Raw genomic sequence first — 20,543 nt, forward strand, 5'->3', positions numbered from 1 at the left:
TCAGCCTCAGTTACAGAGATGCACATCTAGTAAATATGGCTCTATAAAGCAGGAGCAACAGATGACAGTATTCCCAGCGCTCCAGAAAAAAAAAAAACGATTGCATTTTCTACAGATGCTCAGATACACTGACTTAACAGAGCTGAATAAGAATCCAAGGTCGAGTAGTTGGAACTAGAAATTTCTATACAAAAATAAATAAATAACTGAGCCGTAGAACAATTTGAGTGTATTAAACAGTGTGAGTGCATGGCTTATGGCTTACTGCTCCATAGAGCGTGCTACATCCTGGAACCCAGCAGCTGTGGTATTGTTCCGATCCCATGTCACACTCCTAAGAGGCGGGGGGGAAAAAACAAGGAAATAAAATGAAAATACAACTGGAATGCAGGCATGAAACACTCAATGGGAGGGTGAGAATCATCATAGACTTCTAAAAATTAAGGAGCGCATCATATACATTTTTTATCCGTTTACATTTACATATATTGTCGTAGAATAACAAAGCATCTTCAGATTTACTTTATAACAACTATAAACACCAGGGTCACGTTTTTTACTCTCGCTTATAGTACAATGCATCTTGCGTCAAAATGCAGCTCCATCCTGAAAAAACTTTCCTGTGGTAGAAAAACCTCAAGATACTATAAAAAAAAATCTGGCACAGGATATTTATTTAAGCAATGTAAGATAATTTAGAAACGTCTAAATAAACAACCAATTCCTCAACAGTCTTCTTTCTGGCATGATTTCATTTTATCGCTTTTTGCCGATCTCTCCTGCTGCCTCAGCACTTTTGGTCTAATTAATCAATGTCTTATTAGTCAGTGTATTCCCACCCCTTATTTTCTGCATTGTCAAGTCAATTGGCTTTAAGGTGCTACAACACAATGAGACAATCAACACAGTGACAGTGTAGCACTGACCAGTATCATAAATGTCAACTCTTGAATGTATTTATACTGTCGCTCTTAGTTGTGTTCCCCGGTATCACGTCTCTTTGTTCCGTCCCATACTAGTAAAATCACTAGTGTATGGTTTTAATCACATTTAACTCAATTCAGTTTATGAGGTAAATTTATGTTTTCCAAAAATGGGAATAACCTTGAATAACATTTACATTTGCGCCATTTAGCAGACTCCCTTGTCCAGAGCGAGGTACAAAAGTGCTTTGAGTCTCTAGCAATGAATAAATCTACACTGGTATGCTAAAATACAAACTTAATATAAATATAACGCTTGAGTTCTACAAAGCAAACTTGGAAAGTGCTAATTTAAGTGTTTTAGAAAGGAACGAGGAAAATCATTGGTTATAGCTACAAAAATGCAAGTAATAACCTGACATGTATAAAAAAAAGTACAGTAATGTACAGTAGAGGTGGAAAGTTTGTGATGTCTTTAGAATTGTTTTATTTCTGTATATAATGTAAATATAAAATATAACCAAAATCACCATCAACGTATACAAAAAGAACCTAAAACAAACAAAGAAAAATAACTTAATTGATGTGTAATTATTTTATCATTTTTCTCAATAAATAACACAAACAAATATTACAGTAGGTTATTGGGAAAACTTGAGAAAGATCAAAACTTCCTATACCACTATAGCACATTTTGAGTTGTTTTGTTTTAAAAACTTTTAATAAAATTGTTAAGTTGAATTTTTACCGAATTTGGCTCGAATGATCTTCAAACAAATCTACATCAATCGTATCAGAAGGATTTTTGATTTTCAAAACCATTTTTATAAATTTACTGCCAAACACGACATCAGACTGTATATCAAATAATGGCTCAATGGATCGACATGAAACTAAGAGTGCCATGTTAAACTATAATTGCCATGATATTTAAGCATTGAGGGGTACTAAAATGTAAAAAACCTATGATATGATGTTTGCTTTAGAATAATTTGAAATAAACTTAAAGTTTGTGCTTCTTCAATGTGCAGATTTTTCTCATTCCAGAAGAAAAATATAAATAACAATATATTTTTGCCATGCTATATAATGCTATGAAATCACAGTGTTTTAAAAAACTTACTTTACTTATCAAAGAAGACCCAAGAATTATCACATCGAGTCATAGTGGAGGATTTTGAATCCTACTGTACCTCAGTGAGGTGTTAATCTGCAGGGCTTTGCTCAACATCCTGGCCCCGGTGTCCTCCAGACCGTTGCCGCTCAAATCCACTTTCCTGAGACATGCATTGCTGCCGAGCATGTTCACTAGCACCGTTCCACGCGATCGCAGTCTAGAGTCAGCAAGGGACAAACTCTGGAGACTCTGAAGAAGAGAAAAGAGGGGAAATAATTACCATTGTGGGTCGGTTAGAGAGCTAAGGGCACCGGTATTGTGTGCATGGAGTGTGATCGGCATAAACGAAATAAGTTCGTTGCTATCTGCTGTGAGAGGGAAAGTCTTGCAAGTCAAGGAAATTTAACAAACGACATACTCTGAGGGAGTCAGGGATGGAGAAAAGAGAAACAAAGCGAGCAATCAATTATTCAGGTGCACTGTAACGAACACAACAGACTCTTGAGTACATGCTTGCATAGGAGCAGTGACGAGAAGAAAGTGTGTGTGTTTTTGTGTGCCCAGGGAAATGTCTGATAGAGTGTATCTCAGAACGCTCACACATTCTTCTTCTTGCACTAACTGCACTAGTTTTTGCAGGATTTCATCCAGCAACCTGTGGAGAAAAAGAGACAGAGATAAATAGATGCTATGATGCCTAGGTAATGGATGTTGCATGAATAAACCAAATAGGAATTCAAGTTCTTAAATACAGTCTGGTCCGATTTTAAAAACTTATCATATACTGTAACCTTTAAACCTACTAAAAGTTACTTTGAGTGACGGACTTTTTAGATTAGCGAATATATACATTTTTGTATGTATGGTCAGCGGAGTTTTACATCATATAACAATATAATGCTACATATGGACAAAAGATTGTGTTGCTCTTATCATAAACTACATGCTTCTGAGAAGATGTTCCACTAGATTTTAAGGTACGTTTGAAGAAAATTGTGCTTATTCAGCAACAGCAACACAGTGGTGTTAGTAAAGTCAGGTTCTGGAGTAGGATGAGGAGGCCTGGGGTGTATGCAGCATTGTTCCCAAAGGTGGTTCAATAGGGTATCAGAGATCAGAGACTTCTAGCAAATCACTCAAGACCTTCAACTGCAACAGTTGGTAACAGTTTTGAAAGAACCTCATATGCCTGAAAAAGTCAGGTGTCTTACAGTAATTTCGTCCATATACTATATACTATTCCGTATTGACTGAACAAACTCTTCAAAGCTTGCTGAACTCCTGAAGCAATATAGCCTATCATGAATACGCCTACTGTTAGTCCTTAGAAAGCTATACACTGTAGGTGGATAACACATTCAGCCTAGCAAACTAGATTCCACCTCATTTGTCAATCCAAGCGTTCGATCAATAAAAGAGCAGCCAGGTAATGTTTTATAACCTTTCTAAGGGTTCAGCTTTCATAACAGGCCGACAAATCTCAAATTGAAACCAAGTCTTTTGAAAGGTTAGCCAAGCTGCAAAACAAGCTCTGCACCCATGGACAAAGACTATTAGTAAACGTCTGAGCCATCTGCTCCATACCTGCCCTTGACATTGAAATTCTTGCCCAGCAGCAAATGCTTCAGGGAGGGGTGGCGAGAGAAGGCTGGGATGACCGAGTAAAGATCAGCATCCAAGCCTGAAGTCAATCAACAGAATCAGAAAATGGGTTATACACAATGAATGCAGAGTTACATCAATATTTATATGGGGGAATCATATAAATATATATCCAGAATCCGATTTTGGCGATCCATTGCCATATGAATAGTTCTCCTTGCAATGATCACAATAATTGGATCATTGGAAAATGACAATTGAACAAAATTGCTTCCGGCTTCATTATTCATCAGCTTATAAAACAGCAACAGATAAAGGTACTGGTTTGCTTTATAAGATGACCAAGCACGCTAAGTCTACAGCTCAATTATGAGTATTGGATCCTCTGAAAAACCGTGAATACGTCTCGACTTATGAGTCATGTGTTGAAAAAGCACTTTTTCTTACCGTTATCTGAGATGTCCAGGGTACTGATGGAGGAGACTTGGGGGAACAAGTCCTTTATCACCGCCGCTCCTGCTGATCGAAGCTGCGAGAGAGCGACAAAGACATAGAGTATGAAGCATGTGATGATGTATTTCATTTTATAGGGATGAATACATATTAAAACCAGCATACGAATGATCGTTTCTGTAGCACAAGCTCGTAAAAGGGTTTAATTAGCTGCACTCTGTCTCAAGGCAAGGGTATGAATGGCTTTATAATGACTCGGAAAAAAGATTAAAAGGAATCGAAGAAAAGAAATGTCAGTAGTGTCATACTGCGGTATATTAAAAACGTTCAGGATGGTAGAGAAAGTTTTTTTTAACCGCACACAGACACACACAGAGTATAAAAACACAATCACAATGAGGCTACTGTATATAATCAAGACTTACAATCTTATTTCTAGCCATAAAAATCTAGCCATAAAAATCTTAACTTCAAAAATGTTTTTTAGACTTTTTTTTTTTCTTACTTAGTTAGTAAAGCTTAAAGATTTGAGCTTAATGCTTAAACTATCAGAGACATTATTTGAGGCCTGTCTTTTAAGACTTTATTTTAGCTGTATTAACTGGTTTTAAGGTTGGCCAGTAAAAAAAAAAAAAAAAGCTCAATAATCACACTAAGGACTTCATAAATATTATTAATTCCAAATGCTTGTTTTATGTCGACACCAACATACTAATTTACAAGCTAATAACAAATTATAAGAGTCTTAGTCTTAGTCCAGTACTGAGTCAGCACAATCTTTCCAAAAATTATCCAGTATAATTATAATTTTTTGCAACTTTGAATATCTTCGAGTGTTCAGTAATGACAAATTCAATGTTTTAAGTTGAAGTATTTTTAAAAAAGCAGCAGGTAATGATTTTCGCTTTGTTTCAGCCTCGTAAATACTGTGTTACAACATTAATTTGTTTGCATTTGAAATGTTAAAATGATTTGTCAATTTAAAAACAATATATAATAATAGTTTTTTAATTCAAATTTATTCTTTTGTTTAGTAGCTCTGGTTTTAAGTCCTTTTCACACAAATTAAGTAAAGCAACCTGTTTAAAAAGCTAGTTTTAAGTTCATTATACTAAATCGACTGCTTAGAATAAGTGTTTTAATGCTTAGTATAAGATATTTTGTTCTTTTCTAACGCCAAGATATGTTTTCTTATTTTAAGAAATATTACCAAGTGTAATTATCTAACTGGCCTGCCAGATAATTTAACTTGTTTCTAGTCTGTATCTTCTCAAGTCATGCATTTATTTCTTATATTTATTTTATACACTATTTGCTATGCAAATTCATAAAACTAAATGAAATGCTTTGAATTGGGTCTCCTCAAGGTTCCTGCCTCAAGCCATGTCAGGAAGGGTTACCTCACAAAGGTGCTTATGACACCTCAAAATTAACGCTTGGATTTCTGTAGGCTAGCAACAATGTCTGTGCAAAAAAACAACAACACACAAATAGAATTTCATTGCTTTTCTGTAATTAGATATAAAAAAACAACCAAACATATGTGCCTGTATATTAGATTCAATTTTAAAAAACGGGATATTTTTTCTGCCACTACCTCCCACGTCTTGTCCGAGGCACCCAAAATAACAACACTAACTAGAGCATGTTTCTTCCGAATCTCATTACTGTAGACATCTCTTAAAACTGCTGCTTATGCAACACTATGGGACAAAGATGATGGAAAACTGGCACAGACTGGAAAATATATAAAGAGCTGATGATGGTGGTGGTGGTGGTAATGGTGGTTGGGGGTGTGTGGAACAGACGGCTTGGATTTCATGCATGGATTTGGTGTGGTTGAGCCCAAATTCCAAAAAAGCATACCAACAAAGAGATGTCATGTGTGAGATGTGTGTACCTCGCAACCACTAATATCCAGGTGCAGGTCAGAGATGTGAGGGTTGGAGGACAGTCCCAGGAAGAGAGCCCTAAACAGAAAGAACATGCATCAAGATATCAACCCAAGGGTTTAAAAGCCTTTCAAATGCGCCTCATGCTAAAATATACAAACATTTTTGAAAAACTGACCTTTTACAAAATATTAGCATAAAATTTGAGGCGCATATTTGTGTTCAATGTCTTTGGAATTGGTAGCATGAAATTTTGCCTACTCTTAAACTAGGAGGCCCAAAAGCTTGATGAAGATATGGTTTGCATAGGTTGGAGTGGTATATCTTAAATGGCCTGCTACAGAGCTCTATCCTCAACCCTATTGGGATGAATTGGAACCCTTACTGCACAGCTACCCCAGTACCTCACCAACCCTTGTGGCTGAATGAGCAGAAATGTCCACAAGCTCACTTCAAAAAGGCGTTAAACTTCCCAGAAGAGTGGTGATTATTATAACAGCGAATGGTGACAATGTGGAATGGGATGTTCAAAAATATACACTTACAATTGTATAGTCAAGTGTCCCCAAACTTATATCCAAATAGGATTTAAATTCAAATGTAGAATGTTCGATGAAGATTCAGTATTGGGGAAATGTTTCTTCTGAAATGGTCCACATGGTAGTGTGCTTCTACATATTCAACCCATTCAAATTAAACTGGCAATACTGAATGTAGGTACTTGAACAAGGATGAAAACAATCTGAAAAAGTTAGCTTTGGTTCACTTCATAGTGCAGGAAGTACACCAAATTTGCAGTGCAATTTCTATTTATTTTATTTTTTGTAAATCAATGCTGCATTAGTGTGACTGGAAATCTGTTCCAGCAGACAAACAAATCCTGGATGCGATCCTCATTTACTATTATTATCTAATCCATTTATTTAAGCCTGACACCTTGTGCTCTAGGGAGGTTCTCCGTGATTTTCGGAGTGCTAAGCAAAAGGGCTAAGCAGATTTAGAGAAAGTCTTGTTTTGGTCTTGTCAAAAATAAGAGCATTTTTATAATTGGTGCTCTGGGACACAAACTGAATCAAATGAACACAAAGTGTTCCTTTTGTTCGTAGATTTTTTTCTTAACTAACAGGAATGGAATCTGTTGTGGCACATTCCCTACAAGATTTGATGTGTCCTGGGGTGTTTTTCTGATCTGGAGCAATTATTTAAGTTAATGTAGTAATAATCTTTTTTTCACATTTCACATTTAGTCCTCATTTGAAGAGATTTGTGCTTGTTCAGTTGCAAAGGTGTGAGTAAACACAAAGGTTTGGATGTAGGGTGAGGAGGTATGGGGTTCAGATGTTCTACAGGGTTGAGGTCAGAGCTCAAGAAGACCACACAAGATCACTCAAGCATTTCATCCTGGAACAGGTTTTGGCCTAAAAGTTTCAAGTGAAGGGAAAATTCCATGCATCTGAAGGCCTATACCGCTGTGTGGTTAAAATAGCACATATGGCTTGTTACAATAGTTTTGGATATACAGCATAAACCCTAGTTTACTAAAACAACCAGACTCTGAAATTCCCTGGAACGTCTTCCCAGACGCCTGGAAGCTATTATAGCAGCAAATGGGGCCTAATGTGGAACAGGAAAGACTACATGTGTACACCCCCTTGCAAAAGAAAAAACCCTCATCACAGCGAAGCACGGTGGTGGGAGCATCCTATTGGACCTGTCCTTCTCTGACTAATCCCCTCCTTTCCCAGCCACTAAATTTAGTCAATGCATGAGTTTATGCATTTGCACTGCTGCTACAGCGTATTGGTAATGATACATTTAGGATGTATATACATACACTCTATGGCCAAACTATTGGGACACTTGAATTTTCCAGCCATATTTGGTTCTTCCTCAAACTGTTACCACAAACTTGAAAGTACACCATTTTACAGGATGCCTTTGGATGTTTATTTTAGTATGAAATATTTCCTCCACATGAAATAGGAGACCCAAACCTGTTCCAGCATGATAATGACACTGTGCAAACAGCCAGCTCCATGAAGATTTTCTTACATGGTCTGGGAGACGTGGAAGATCTTCTATAAAGCTTTGACCTCAATCCTATTGAACACCTTTAGAACGAATGCTAACTGAGCACAAATCTCCAAAATCTGGTGAAACATCTCAGAAACAATGCAAATGGGGACTAAATGTGAAATAGGATGTTCACACAGAAAGCTTGCTCAGGTGTCCACAAACTATATATTAAATATAGCATATATGGCTTTATGGTACAACAAAGGAAATCTAATACAAAAGATCTCAGATTTTCAAGGAATACTTTATCGCATGTAAGCGAGATCCAAGAATGGAAATGAGCTAGCAATAATTTGGTTACGTATGCTAATTCGGTGTGGGCGTAAGAACAAGACAGAAAGATAACATATTTTATGTTTTACTTTCCCTCACACTGTAGCGTCGTTACTTCCTTGTTTGATAATACACAAACATATGTAATAAAAAAAATGTATCTTATATATAATAAGCTAGCTTTACCTGAGCACATCTGGGGGCATTTTCATGGAGGCTATGCTGAGATGGGTGAGGCTGAACGCTGAGGTAAAGAATTGACGAAAGGTGGGCAACGTGTCTTTCACTTTCCTGAAACAAACAAAGAGAAAAAGAAAGAGGGAAAAAAAAGGTCAGAGGATGAAATCCCTTTTCAGGTTTTTACTTTTTTTGTATTTATGTCATTCCTCAAGAATCAATCAAAGGAAATGAAATAAAACAAACCATAACGGAGGATGAAACCCTGAGAATGTGGGCATGCATGGGGGGGGGGGGGGGGGGAACAGACGTTTGTGGACACCATGCTATTTTATAACATTCCAACATTTAGTCCCCATTTGCCATTAGAATAACCTCCACTCTTCTGGGAAGATGTTCCACTAGATTTTGAGGTGTGGTTAGAGATTTGTGCTCATTCTGCCACAAGGGGGTGGGTCCTGTGGTAGGATGAGAAGGCCTGGGGTGCACTTAGTGTTCCAATTCATCTCAAAATGGTCAATAGGGTTCATGTCAAAGCTCCAGACTCCAAAATGTTTATAACAGCAAATGGGGATTAAATGTAAAAAGGCAAAGATTGCATGCATACACTGCATTGCATAACAAAGTGAAGCATGGTGGTGGGATCTTCATATTAAATCTTTGTTTCTCTGTCTAATTCCTTCCTTTTCTTGCTCAGTCATTAAATATAAGCATATGGCCTTCTTTAGGTAGATGTTGTTGCGCAAAATTCTTTCCGTTTAACTGAAATCCGTGGGGTCCTCCACAGATTGATGCATTTTTTAAATCAGAGAAAAACAAGAAGAAATGGATGAAACTCAGGAGTTTACATTCTAGAGCTAAATTCCGAGTCTCATTTTTCATAGAATGTCTCGTAATGCAATTACGGCGCATAGATGCTATTGCGGTGGTGGTTTCCAGGGGGAGTTTAGGCAAGCAGATATACATCATTGCGTTCCTGTATGTCTGCACCCTCTGGCTCTACTTTTCTCTGTCTTATACACACACACACACACACACACACACACACACCCAATGCTGACTGATAGAAGAGCCACTCTGTCTGAACCAGCAATGTTCGAGAGATATCATTATACAGAAAGTGCTTTTATGGTCTACTAGCGTGTTGGGAGACAGCGAGCTTGGAAAGCAAATGCACAAGCATGCAAGACAGAAGATTTATTGGAAACCAAAAGGTGAACCTGATTCCTGATAACAGTTTTACTTCGAGTTACCTGGGAGAGAAGGAGTTCTTTGAGAGATTTAGGTAGGACAGGTCAGCACAGCAGCCTCGGAGTAAAGGGCCGAACAACTGCAAAAAAAATAAAAATAGGAGAAGAACAAACACATTTATTCCAGTGCACCAGGAAATTTCTCAAATCTGTGTGTTGATTCGATTTCTATAACGGCATATTGGATAGTGGCGGGGGCTGCAATATAAATCGCGGGATTGTTCTGAAGAAATTGAAATACCTCTTGTAGATAGAAACGATAGAAGACATGGGGCAAAGTCTTGCTGTTACTAGCATGTGACAGTCGCACTGTGTATTCGATTATTGTTTTGTAATCAATTTATGTTTGTAGTTTTGTTGTCTTCTTCTTCTTCTTTCAGCTTCTCCCATTAGGGGTCGCCACAGCGGATCACCCTTCTCCATACCTCCCTGTCCTCTACATCTGCCTTCTTCACCCCAACCAACTGCATGTCTTTCCTTCTTCCTCCTCTCCTTCTCCTCCTTCGGCCAACAGTAGCCCAATTTCCACTGGTACCCTGTTGGGTAACAATACCTGTGGCGGTCGTTGGTAACCTGGGCCTCGACTGATCCAGTATGAAATTCTGATTCCTGATCCGCATATTTGATTTGGTACATGTTTTATGCTGGATGCCCTTCCAAACGCAACCCTCCCCACTTATCCAGGCTTGGGACCGGCACTAAGAGTGCACTGACTTGTGCAACCCTAATGGCTGGGTTTAGTTGTATTTACTTTAAAAAGCCTGTGTGTGTGAGTTGGTGTATCTGACTAGAGTTTTAGAGCATTTAAGTCTCCAGAAGGAGTCTTCTGATCATGTGTGCTTTTTGAACTTGCAAGTCCACATTTACTCTGCATTTACTAATAAAATAACCTCCAATCTTCTGGGAAGATGTTTCACTAGATTCAAAATTGCGTGCTTGTAGAGAATTTGCTCATTCAGCTACAAGGGTTTTAGTACTAATGAAGGGTGAGGGGGCCTGACGTGCAGTCAGGATTCCAATTAATCCCAAATGTTTATTAGAGCTGAGGTCAGAGCTCTAAACCAGGCCACTCAAGATCTTTTACATCTCCCAAACCCTGTAAAGCATATCTAAATGGAGCTGGCTTTGTGGTCAATTGCATTGTCGTGCAGGAGTAAATTCGAGTGAAGGGGAAATTTCATACTACCTCATTCGAAGATATCCAAATATGTGGTAACAAATTGGGGAAAAAACACATACTGTATGGCTGGAAAAGTCAGATGTCCTGATACTTTTCCCCAAATAATGTAGCTAGACTACACACAGTAAAGCATGGTGGTGGTGGTAGCATCATGTTTGGCTTTGCTTCTTTGACTAATCCCAAATTGTTTTGTAAATGGCCTCCTCAGGGCCGATAACAAGAACTAATCTGCTTCTGGAACGTTCCACAACACCCAGTTCTTGATTATTGTCTTAAAACAGTATGCTTCACTTTATATTTTGCTGCATAGATTATTATAGGATGCTTTGGAGCACTTACCGATTCCACGGCGCAGTCAGTGCCTGAAAGATCCAAATGCACCAAACAGTTGGGCTGAGCCAAAAACAGGTACAGATTCTACACAGACGAGAAAGCAGACATATATAACTACTGTATATGTTTGTATATAAGTGTGTAAGAGACAGACAGTCAGCAAGCAAAGGTCTGCATGTCGCTAAGCTCCTGAATAGAAAATGATTTTATATACGTCCTAGATCTAAACTAGCGTGAAGTTCATCCCTAGCCTGTGTCTTATGCTGTGTCAAGTGCTGTGTTTCGTATTAGATCCTTGCTTTGTGTTTGGATTAATCATTATAAAAACAAGAACCAAGACAAAACCCTACGCTTGTGAGGTTCTTTGTTTTTTTTGAGTGTAGTCTAACCGTAGCATCCTCGCCGGAAAGAATGCCCGGGTTCTTGCTCAGGTCGAGATGCAAGAGAGAGCTGGAGTAGTCATCACTGGAGCACAAAGCTTGAGACAGCAAACTCGCACCTGAGGTAAGAAGAAATCATAAAGAAATTCGAATGCTAAGATAATGTGCTAAGATAATGTGGTAATAAAAGTGAATAAGATCTTTTTAAGTGTATCTTTTTCCATGATGAGCGAGCGGGTGGCGACAGTGGCAAGGAAAAACTTCCTGAGATGGCATAAGGAAAAAACCTTGTGAGAAACCAGACTCAAGAGGAAACCCATCCTCATCTGGGTGTCCATGAATAGCCATTTATTACAAACGATGTTGAGGTGTGCAGAGATGGTGATCAAATGTGTAGTCCTGAGTCAGTGTAGCAGACTGTTGACAATAAGTACAGATCCACAATGTTTTATTATAAAGCGTCAACCACCATGCTTCACTGTATAGCTACAGCCACCATACTTTATTGTTCAGCTTCCACCACAATGATTCACTATGAAGGTACCACCACAATGCTTTATAATAAAGCTACCACCACTAGGCTTCACTGTGTAGATACCACCACAATGCATTATTATAAAGCTACCACTGCTATGCACTGCTATAACCACCATACTTTATTGCTCAGCTACCACCACCATGCTTCATTTTGTAGTTACCGCCACAATCCTTTATAATAAAGCTACCACCACCATGCTTGACTGCACAGCTTCAACCACCATATTTACTTTGTATAATGTTAAGTCATTTATTGCCTATTGACCTTCAAACTGTATTGCGTTGAAGAACAGAATCATTGACAATCCAAAGCTACCACCACCATGCTTCACTGTTTAGCTACACTCACCATACTTCAATTTCAAGCTACCGCCACCATGCTTCATTGTTTAGTTACCACCATTTTACTACAAGATACCTTACCGCATTTTACTACAAGATACATTGTATTAACAAAGGTTTGTGGACACGTGACCATAAGATTTGTGTATTTTACGAAGATACCATTCCACATTGAGACACCTTTTTTTCTTTTTTTCAGGTATTGATGTTGGTGAGGAGGTCTGGGGTGTAGTCAGCATTCCAATTTATCCCGAAAGTGTTCAATAGGTTTGGAGCTCTATAGCGGGAGATCTTCCACTCCAAACCATGCAAAACATATCTTAATGAATCCAGCTTGTGGAACAGATTTGAGTTTCCTTAGTTCAAGAAAAAGAAAAACCCACCCTACCGCATCTAAAGACATCCTATACAATTGTGTGCCTCCAACTTTGTGGGGACATTTTGCGGACAGACCTCACAGGGCTGGAAAATTCATATGACTTTTCTCCATAAAATATATAAGGAATAATAAAGACATTAAATTAGGAGAAAGACTTTCTCTGGAACATTCCAGAGCTCTGATGTATCCCTTGTTACATTGTCTCCTTTTAAATATTGTAAAGGAACACCAACTCTTTTTTTTCCCCCCACAAATCATGGAGGATCGCCCCAGATATGGAGATGGCGCTGTGCCACATCCTCAAAGAGCATGCCTCATCAAACGCAGCTAACAAGGCCAACTCGGTCCACCTCACTTCCCGTTTCAATTCACTTGCTTCCACAGTGTATGCTCTGTTAGAGGAATGAAAGGATTTAGATACGAGCGTTAATCAGCCGAGCCATTTTCGCCATACTGTAAGGACTGACTGAGTTATTGGGGGTCATTGGGATTACATGGGATAATACAGGAAAATGCAATTTTAATTTTTTGTTTTGTAGTTTGTAGTGCAAACAATTTACAGGATATTTATTATATATATCTTTACAAGCACACTCCAAAATCTGGTAAAACATCTCTGAAGAGATGAAGCTGATCATTGCAGCAAATTAATACTAAATTAGCTGAACCCTGCATGACATCTTACATGAATAGTGACTGTAATCGAAAATAAATATGAATAGTTCTATTACCATATATGTAAAATATTTTTCCCATATATACATATATAAGGTCTGTCAAAATTAATGCATTAATCATAACGAAAATTCATTTTAACGGCACTAATTTTATTAACACGCGATTATGTTAACGCGCATTTCTGTTTTACCTTTTTTTATTATAAAAAAATATAAAACAATACACATATAACTGAGATATACTCAGATATAAAAAAAAAAATTATAAACTCAATTTTAAACTCTAAATCGTTTTTAATTACTTAATATTTGTTTTACTGATGCGCCAAGTCTCAAATCAGCACCAAAATCCGCCTTGATGCTCACATCCGGCAATTAAAAACCGTCCGTGTGGAAACACAAATACAGTATATGTATAGAAATAATTATTTTGAAATATTTTAAGTAAACCTTTAGAGGAGAACGAGGTCTTGGAGAGGTTGAGCAGACGGAGGCCTTTGCTGAGCTGACACACCTGCTGGATGAGGTTTGACACTCCTGCGAAATCACCCATGCGAACAGACACACACACACACACACACACACACACACACGCAAACTTGATTCGTTTAAAGGGGGAAAAAAAAGACACAGCAGTAGGCATGCTGCTGTCATTGGAATAAAAATAACTAGTTTTGTAGGTTGTGTCCACACACACACACACACACACACACACACTACTCTCTCTGGCACAATCACCTACACACTTACACACTCTCCTATTTTCAAATACTTGATTTCTCGACTTTCTCTCCCTCTCTTTCACAAGCACACACTCTCTTTTATTCACACACCTGCATACAAAAGCATCATACACACACTTTCAGGAAAGGCAGAACCCATCGAGCACTAACATAGTAAGCTTTCACTGTGTTTGTTTGTGTGTGTGTGTGTGTGTGTGTGTGTGTGTGTGAGACACAGAAGCTTGAAGGACTGACAAACTCGAATGAGCACCCAAAAATAAAGAAGAGCACGAGGTGACAGTCGTGATGTCACACCTTGATTGTCGAGCATGTTGTGGGCCAGGTTGAGGGAACGCAGCACTGACGCCGGATTCTCTGACAGAGCGGCAGCCATTTTCTGAGGAAAATCTCTGAAGGGGATAAGAATGGGACCAAAGAAACAACAAAACAAACAAACAAAACCGAGTCATGACTGTTGAGAGAAAAATGTGCACAGAATGTAAGGTAAAGAGGAGACAGAGAAGGGAAGACGATAGATAGATAGATAGATAGATAGATAGATAGATAGATAGATAGATAGATAGATAGATAGATAGATAGATAGATAGATAGATAGATAGATAGATAGATAGATAGATAGGAAAAAAACTGAGAGACATAAAAAGTGTGAGAAGGAAAAAAGAGAGAGAGAGAACGAGAGAGAGAGAGAGAGAGAGAGAGAGAGAGAGAGTGAGAGAGAGAGAGAGAAAATAGACAGAAAGACATGATAGATAGATAGATAGATAGATAGATAGATAGATAGATAGATAGATAGATAGATAGATAGATAGATAGATAGATAGATAGATAGATAGATAGATAGGGAAAAGAGAGAGAAAGAGAGAAAAAGGTAAAGAAAGAAAGAGAAGATCTCACGCTTTAAGGCCGGCATTCTCTAGAGTGAGTTCTTCTAGACTGCTGGACTTACTGACCGTGTGGAGGACCTGGTCCACTACTTCTGAGTTCTGGAAAAACACACACACACACACACACACACACACACACACACACACAAACAATCGCACTAATATCGTCAAGGCCTTAGTGATCCATATGTTACTGTTATCTTCGCCTCATTGGACCACTTGGCAAAAGTTTGTGGACACCTGACCATAAGATTTCAGGGCTTTTTGAACATCCCATTCCACATTGAGTCCCCATTTTCTGTTACAGTAACCACCACTCTTCTGGAAAGAGGTTTCACTTAATTTTGGGACAATTTGGGACACCCAAAACTATTCCAACATAAAATGACCCTGTGCACAAAGCCAGCTCCATGACCATTTCCTTTACATGATTTGAAATGGAAGATCTTGAGTGGCCTGCTGTAGAGCTCTGATCTCAACCCTACTGAACTGGATGAATTGGAACGCTCACAAAAATATTTCCGAAATCTAGAACATCTTACCAATAGAGTGAAGGTCATCATAACAGGATATGGGGACTAGAATGTTCAATGCGATGTTTAAAGATTTTTATTTCTATATATATATTTATGCAAAATAAATCAGTTATGAGATATTTACTAAGCGCATGTCTTTGCAGTACAGCTTGGTGAACCACGTATTGTACGCCATAGAAGCCACGATGACCGCAAGGTCTCTGCAAAACACACAGAAGAGAAATCGAATGAGACAGAGGCGAAAAAAAATATAAGCACTCTTCACACAAACACTAACACACACAAAAACTGCCAATCCTTCTCTTCGCAAAGTGAATCCCGAGACAAAGTCCCAGAGACAGAAATAGTACAGAATGACACACTGAGCAGGAAACGCTCGCTTTATGAGACAAGGGGAAGAGAGGATCGATGGGGAAAATTATGCCAGAGCAGTAGGCTACTTAGCACCGTAGCTCTGTGATATGGCTTTTAATCCTGGCTGTGGGCCTAAAATCATTTTACCCTGAGGTAAAAAAAAAAGGATCAAGACGGTGGCTAGTCATTTTCTATTCTTCCTTCGAGAAAGGAATCCAAGAATAAAACTAAAGCATGGTTTGTGATTGGGATCTTTTCGGGGTTTCGGAAGAGTGTGATTCGTTCAATTACCACAAACATGGAGGCAAACAATTGTATAGGAAGTCTTTGGTTGTTGTAATATGACATGTATAAGGTCAAAACCTGTTCCTACACAATGTTAAGACAAACGTCTGATACTGAGATCTTTAAACAACGTGAAAAGATGGCTAATATGTGCCTGTTTTTTCTTTAAGCACCGATTTCGAAATTCTCATCACACATCCCTGACAATACCATATTAAAGCTTCACTTTCTGCAACAAGATTCTTGGCAAGGCTCCACAACTTTCTTTCTTGGAAGGCAACACAACAGATAGAATAAATCATATCACGGCTGAGATCAATGGCAAAAAAATAAAAGGTTTAGAGCCGGGTAAAAGAATGAAACAGTGGAAAGAATTTGACAATGAAAATATTAAAAAGAAAGAAAGAAATAAAAATGGTGGGCTACAGATAGAAGCAGAATTAGCATGGCAACCGTCCATGGCAAACCCACCGACCTGACTTAAGAATCCGCATTGCAGAGCACCCAGATTATATAGACAAAAGTATTGAATCAGTACACCTGACTTTTTCAGCCTTACTTTATGTGGGTTTTTCATCAAGCAAAGTTGGAGACACATAATTGTATAGGATGTCTTTAGAGGTCACTATCAAAGCCAGCATAAACATATGGTTCACATGGGTTGGAGTAGAAGATCTTGATTGGACTGCTATAGAGCTCTGATTGCAACCCAGGCCTCCTCAATCTACATCACTATCTGACTTTACTAATGCCCTTGAGGTTGAACAACCACAAATCTCTATAAATACTCTCCATAATCTAGTGAACCATCCTCCCAGAAGAGTGAAGGGTATTACAACAGCAAAAAGGGACTGAATGTGGAATTGGAACACAAATCAGGTGTCCAATATAGTCAGTATAGTGTATCTTACAGTGAAGTGCATGGTGCTGTAATATATATTTATAACAACACATTGGGTGGTAACTGAACAATGAAGCATGGTGGTGGTAACTGAAAAATGAAGTATGGTAGTGGAAGCTGACCAATAATGTATAGTGGTGGAAGCATAACAGTAAAGCCTTGTTGATGGTAGCTTAACAATGAAGCATGGTGGTGGAAGCTGAACAATAAAGCATGATAATGGAATCTGAACAATGAAGCAGGTGATGGAAGCTAAACAATGACGCATGGTGGTGGTAGCTGAACAATGAAGCATGGTGGTGGTAGCTGAACAATAAAGCCTTGTTGGTGGTAGCTGAACAATAATGCATGGTGGTGAAAGCTGAACAATAAAGCATGGTGGTGGTACTGTAGCTAAACAATGAAGCATGGTGGTGGAAGCAGAACAATAAGGCATTTTGGTGGTAGCTGAACAATGAAGAACGATGGTGGTGGAGGTAGGTAAACAATAAAGAATGATAATGGTGGTGGTAGCTGAACAATGATGCATGGTGGTGGAAGCTAAACAATAAAGCATGGTGGCGGAAGCTTATAACATATATATATACATTTCAGATATATTGGAATATTACACAAATGTCTATGTTTTTAGTAGTACACCCCTTTCCTGTAATTGCCCCTGTCTTGTTACATGATGTTGTTCTCCTGTTTTGTTTTGGTCTATAATTGAGCTTTGTTTTCCTTAATTCATACTTCATAATTACATTTTTGGTTTCCTTTGTTTCTGTCCTATGGACTATCCTAGTTTATTGTTGCCTGACCATGTATTGAACACTATGGACAAAACATTTACATGTCCAGTTCTTGGTTGTTTAGACTTCTATTGACTTTTCATCACAGCTTTCAGGCACATGTCAGACAAAAATACAAAGTCACAAAGTCATCCTAATGTCCATTTCCTGTTTTGTTGATTGCTTTTTTTATCACGCGAGATACCTTGGGCGTCAAATTTCTGTGACCAAGGTGTCAAGATTTGGTGCTATTTAAACCCAGCTGAAGGCGTATGCAAATCGAACAGGAAGTGAAACTGTCTGACGTTACCTGTTGGCCTAGACAAGCGATCTAACAGGAAGTCATTAGAAATGCTTGCGGGCTGCAATAAGATCTCATATATGTGTGAATGTTATTGTAAATCAAAGATTCACAGATGAACCACTGCCTTATTTGAGTACTGATCAGCAAATAAAGGAAACATTTGCTTATGTCGAACGGCACACAAAAATCATGGTTTGGTACGCACCTTTTTTTTATTTAACGGTTTGGTTCAATTTCGGTACAGTAATGAGAGGAAGAAATGCAAAACATAAAATTGGTTGTTTTTTTATTATATTGAGTAAATTGCACAAATTCAATTTATTAAATTAAATTAAAAAGATTAAAAAAACTATTAAACAGTTTACATTTGTTGTGTGTGTGTTCCATTCAATATACAATTTTCTTAACTTATTTCAGCATACTTTAAACATGTCTTCATTCCTTCCATTCTTCATTCATTCACTCCCTTGATATGCGGAATTATCAGGATTTTCTCTTTTTAAGAGGAACTCTTGAATCTGTAAATAAAACGCAAAAAAATCCATAGCGCAAGACTGTCGAAAAAATTTTGCCGATGTCAGGAGACAGTGACACTGCGCTAACTCTGGTTTCTGTTTTATACCCCCTAGTGTATGTTTTTTAAGTTTAATAGTAAAATTAATAAAAGAACAGTGACACAGTTCTAGTCTAGTGTCTAGACTTCACTGAGGCAGAGACTAAACAAACTCATATATGTTCATGAGGGAACTCAGATTTTAACTATGTTCTGCACGTAAAAGCATTGAGTTCGGAATACATGTGCACCGAACCGAAAGCCCCGTAACACACCGTGTAGGTACGAACATGTATATTATTACACCCCTTATATATAAAGAGTCCATTGAAGGGCTGAATGATAGAATCATTCAATGCAAAAACAAAAAAGAAATACTGACAAAAGGAAAAGAAAAGAGAGCATCAAATCTCCTTTTTCTTTAAAGCCACCCTTTTAGTCACTATTCCTATTCATGTTGCCGTTCTTTCATCACGTTCCCCCAATCTCTCTTGGTGGAGAAAGCTAATCGCCGAGTCGTAGGATACAGCTGGTATTTGAACCTAGCTCCAGGGAAATAAATCACAGAATCACAGACCTTCACTTATTTTTTTTGTGTGGGAGCACTGCAGTGTACTCTGGTATGACTAAGGCACTCCAAAATGCTGCTAAAAAACTTTGTATCGCCTACCCAATTAGAAGTTTTGACAAAAAAATGACAAATGAGCTAATCAGCATGATTGGTGTTTCGCTGTTTTGGAAGATTTCAAATCCCAGCAAAACTAATCTACCACTGCTTGGCCTTTGAGCAAGACCCTTGACCAACTGATCAGTTGTTTCAAAAATGGCATAAATGAAAGTGGCTCTGGATAAAAAGGTGTCTACCTACCTTTTACAGAACAATGAAATCTTTTCTTCACATATCCCAGTGGTGTTAGGAAACTAGGGTCAGAGCGCCCCAACAGTGGCAGATTTGCGATACTGGGGCCTTTACCACTGAGTTACCACCTCCTCCGTTGCCATTAACCGTTGCAAACGTTTTATAATTTCTATTACCTCAGAGCTCTTGAAGCCCGACTTCCTTCCACCATCTTTACTATTAGTAGTCTTTCAGCTAGAGCTCTCATTTTGCTTGGACAAAAATTTTACACCTGAGTATAGGATTTTTGAACATCCCATTCAACATTGAATCCCCATTTGCTCTTATATTAACCTCCATTCTTCTGGGAAGATGTTTCACCAGATTTTGAAGTTTGCAGGTTGGGAATTCCGATGCATCCCAAAGGTGTTCCATAGGGTTGAGGTCAAAGCTCTATAGCAGGCCATTCAAGATCTTTCACATCTCCAAACCAAGGTAAACTGCAGCTTCTTGGAGCTGTCTTTATTTTACCTGCTCTCCAGGTGAGCGAAGTCCAGCAGATTGAACTCTCTGTTGTCTTGCGAGTGATATATCGTGTCCACGTCCTTAAATTGAAAGGCAAGAGAGAGATTCCGATTGATTTCCGATTGATTTTTGAGCCAAGATACCGCATGACTTTTACATCTTACCCATTGCACTTCCTCTTTGCAGCTTATGCCGTTGTAGTCGCAGAGTGCCGCATATGTCTCGGAGAAGCCTCCTGGGAAAAAAAAACAAAAGTCAC

General features: G+C 38.4%; 1 protein-coding gene across 5 annotated transcripts in view; it reads right to left on the reverse strand.

The window, feature by feature from the left end:
• carmil3 (capping protein regulator and myosin 1 linker 3) overlaps window positions 1–20,543 on the reverse strand; it is a 58,167-nt gene that overhangs the window by 17,134 nt on the left and 20,490 nt on the right. For all 5 annotated transcript variants that reach the window (XR_014533671.1, XR_014533672.1, XM_083541625.1 and 2 more), the window contains 16 exons: window positions 20,449–20,519; window positions 20,291–20,364; window positions 15,879–15,954; window positions 15,229–15,317; window positions 14,629–14,723; window positions 14,042–14,128; window positions 11,666–11,775; window positions 11,283–11,360; window positions 9,767–9,843; window positions 8,523–8,627; window positions 5,996–6,065; window positions 4,090–4,171; window positions 3,625–3,721; window positions 2,641–2,695; window positions 2,117–2,289; window positions 266–334 (listed from right to left, as the gene is read on the reverse strand). Coding sequence is in view for 3 of the 5 variants with exons in the window: in XM_083541625.1 (XP_083397751.1) it covers window positions 266–334; window positions 2,117–2,289; window positions 2,641–2,695; window positions 3,625–3,721; window positions 4,090–4,171; window positions 5,996–6,065; window positions 8,523–8,627; window positions 9,767–9,843; window positions 11,283–11,360; window positions 11,666–11,775; window positions 14,042–14,128; window positions 14,629–14,723; window positions 15,229–15,317; window positions 15,879–15,954; window positions 20,291–20,364; window positions 20,449–20,519 (1,408 nt within the window). In the remaining 2 variants the exon portion in view is untranslated. The remainder of the gene's footprint in view (window positions 1–265; window positions 335–2,116; window positions 2,290–2,640; window positions 2,696–3,624; window positions 3,722–4,089; window positions 4,172–5,995; window positions 6,066–8,522; window positions 8,628–9,766; window positions 9,844–11,282; window positions 11,361–11,665; window positions 11,776–14,041; window positions 14,129–14,628; window positions 14,724–15,228; window positions 15,318–15,878; window positions 15,955–20,290; window positions 20,365–20,448; window positions 20,520–20,543) is intronic.

Source organism: Silurus aristotelis, assembly GCF_946808225.1.
Source record: "Silurus aristotelis genome assembly, chromosome: 5".
In the NCBI taxonomy this organism is placed as follows: domain Eukaryota; kingdom Metazoa; phylum Chordata; class Actinopteri; order Siluriformes; family Siluridae; genus Silurus; species Silurus aristotelis.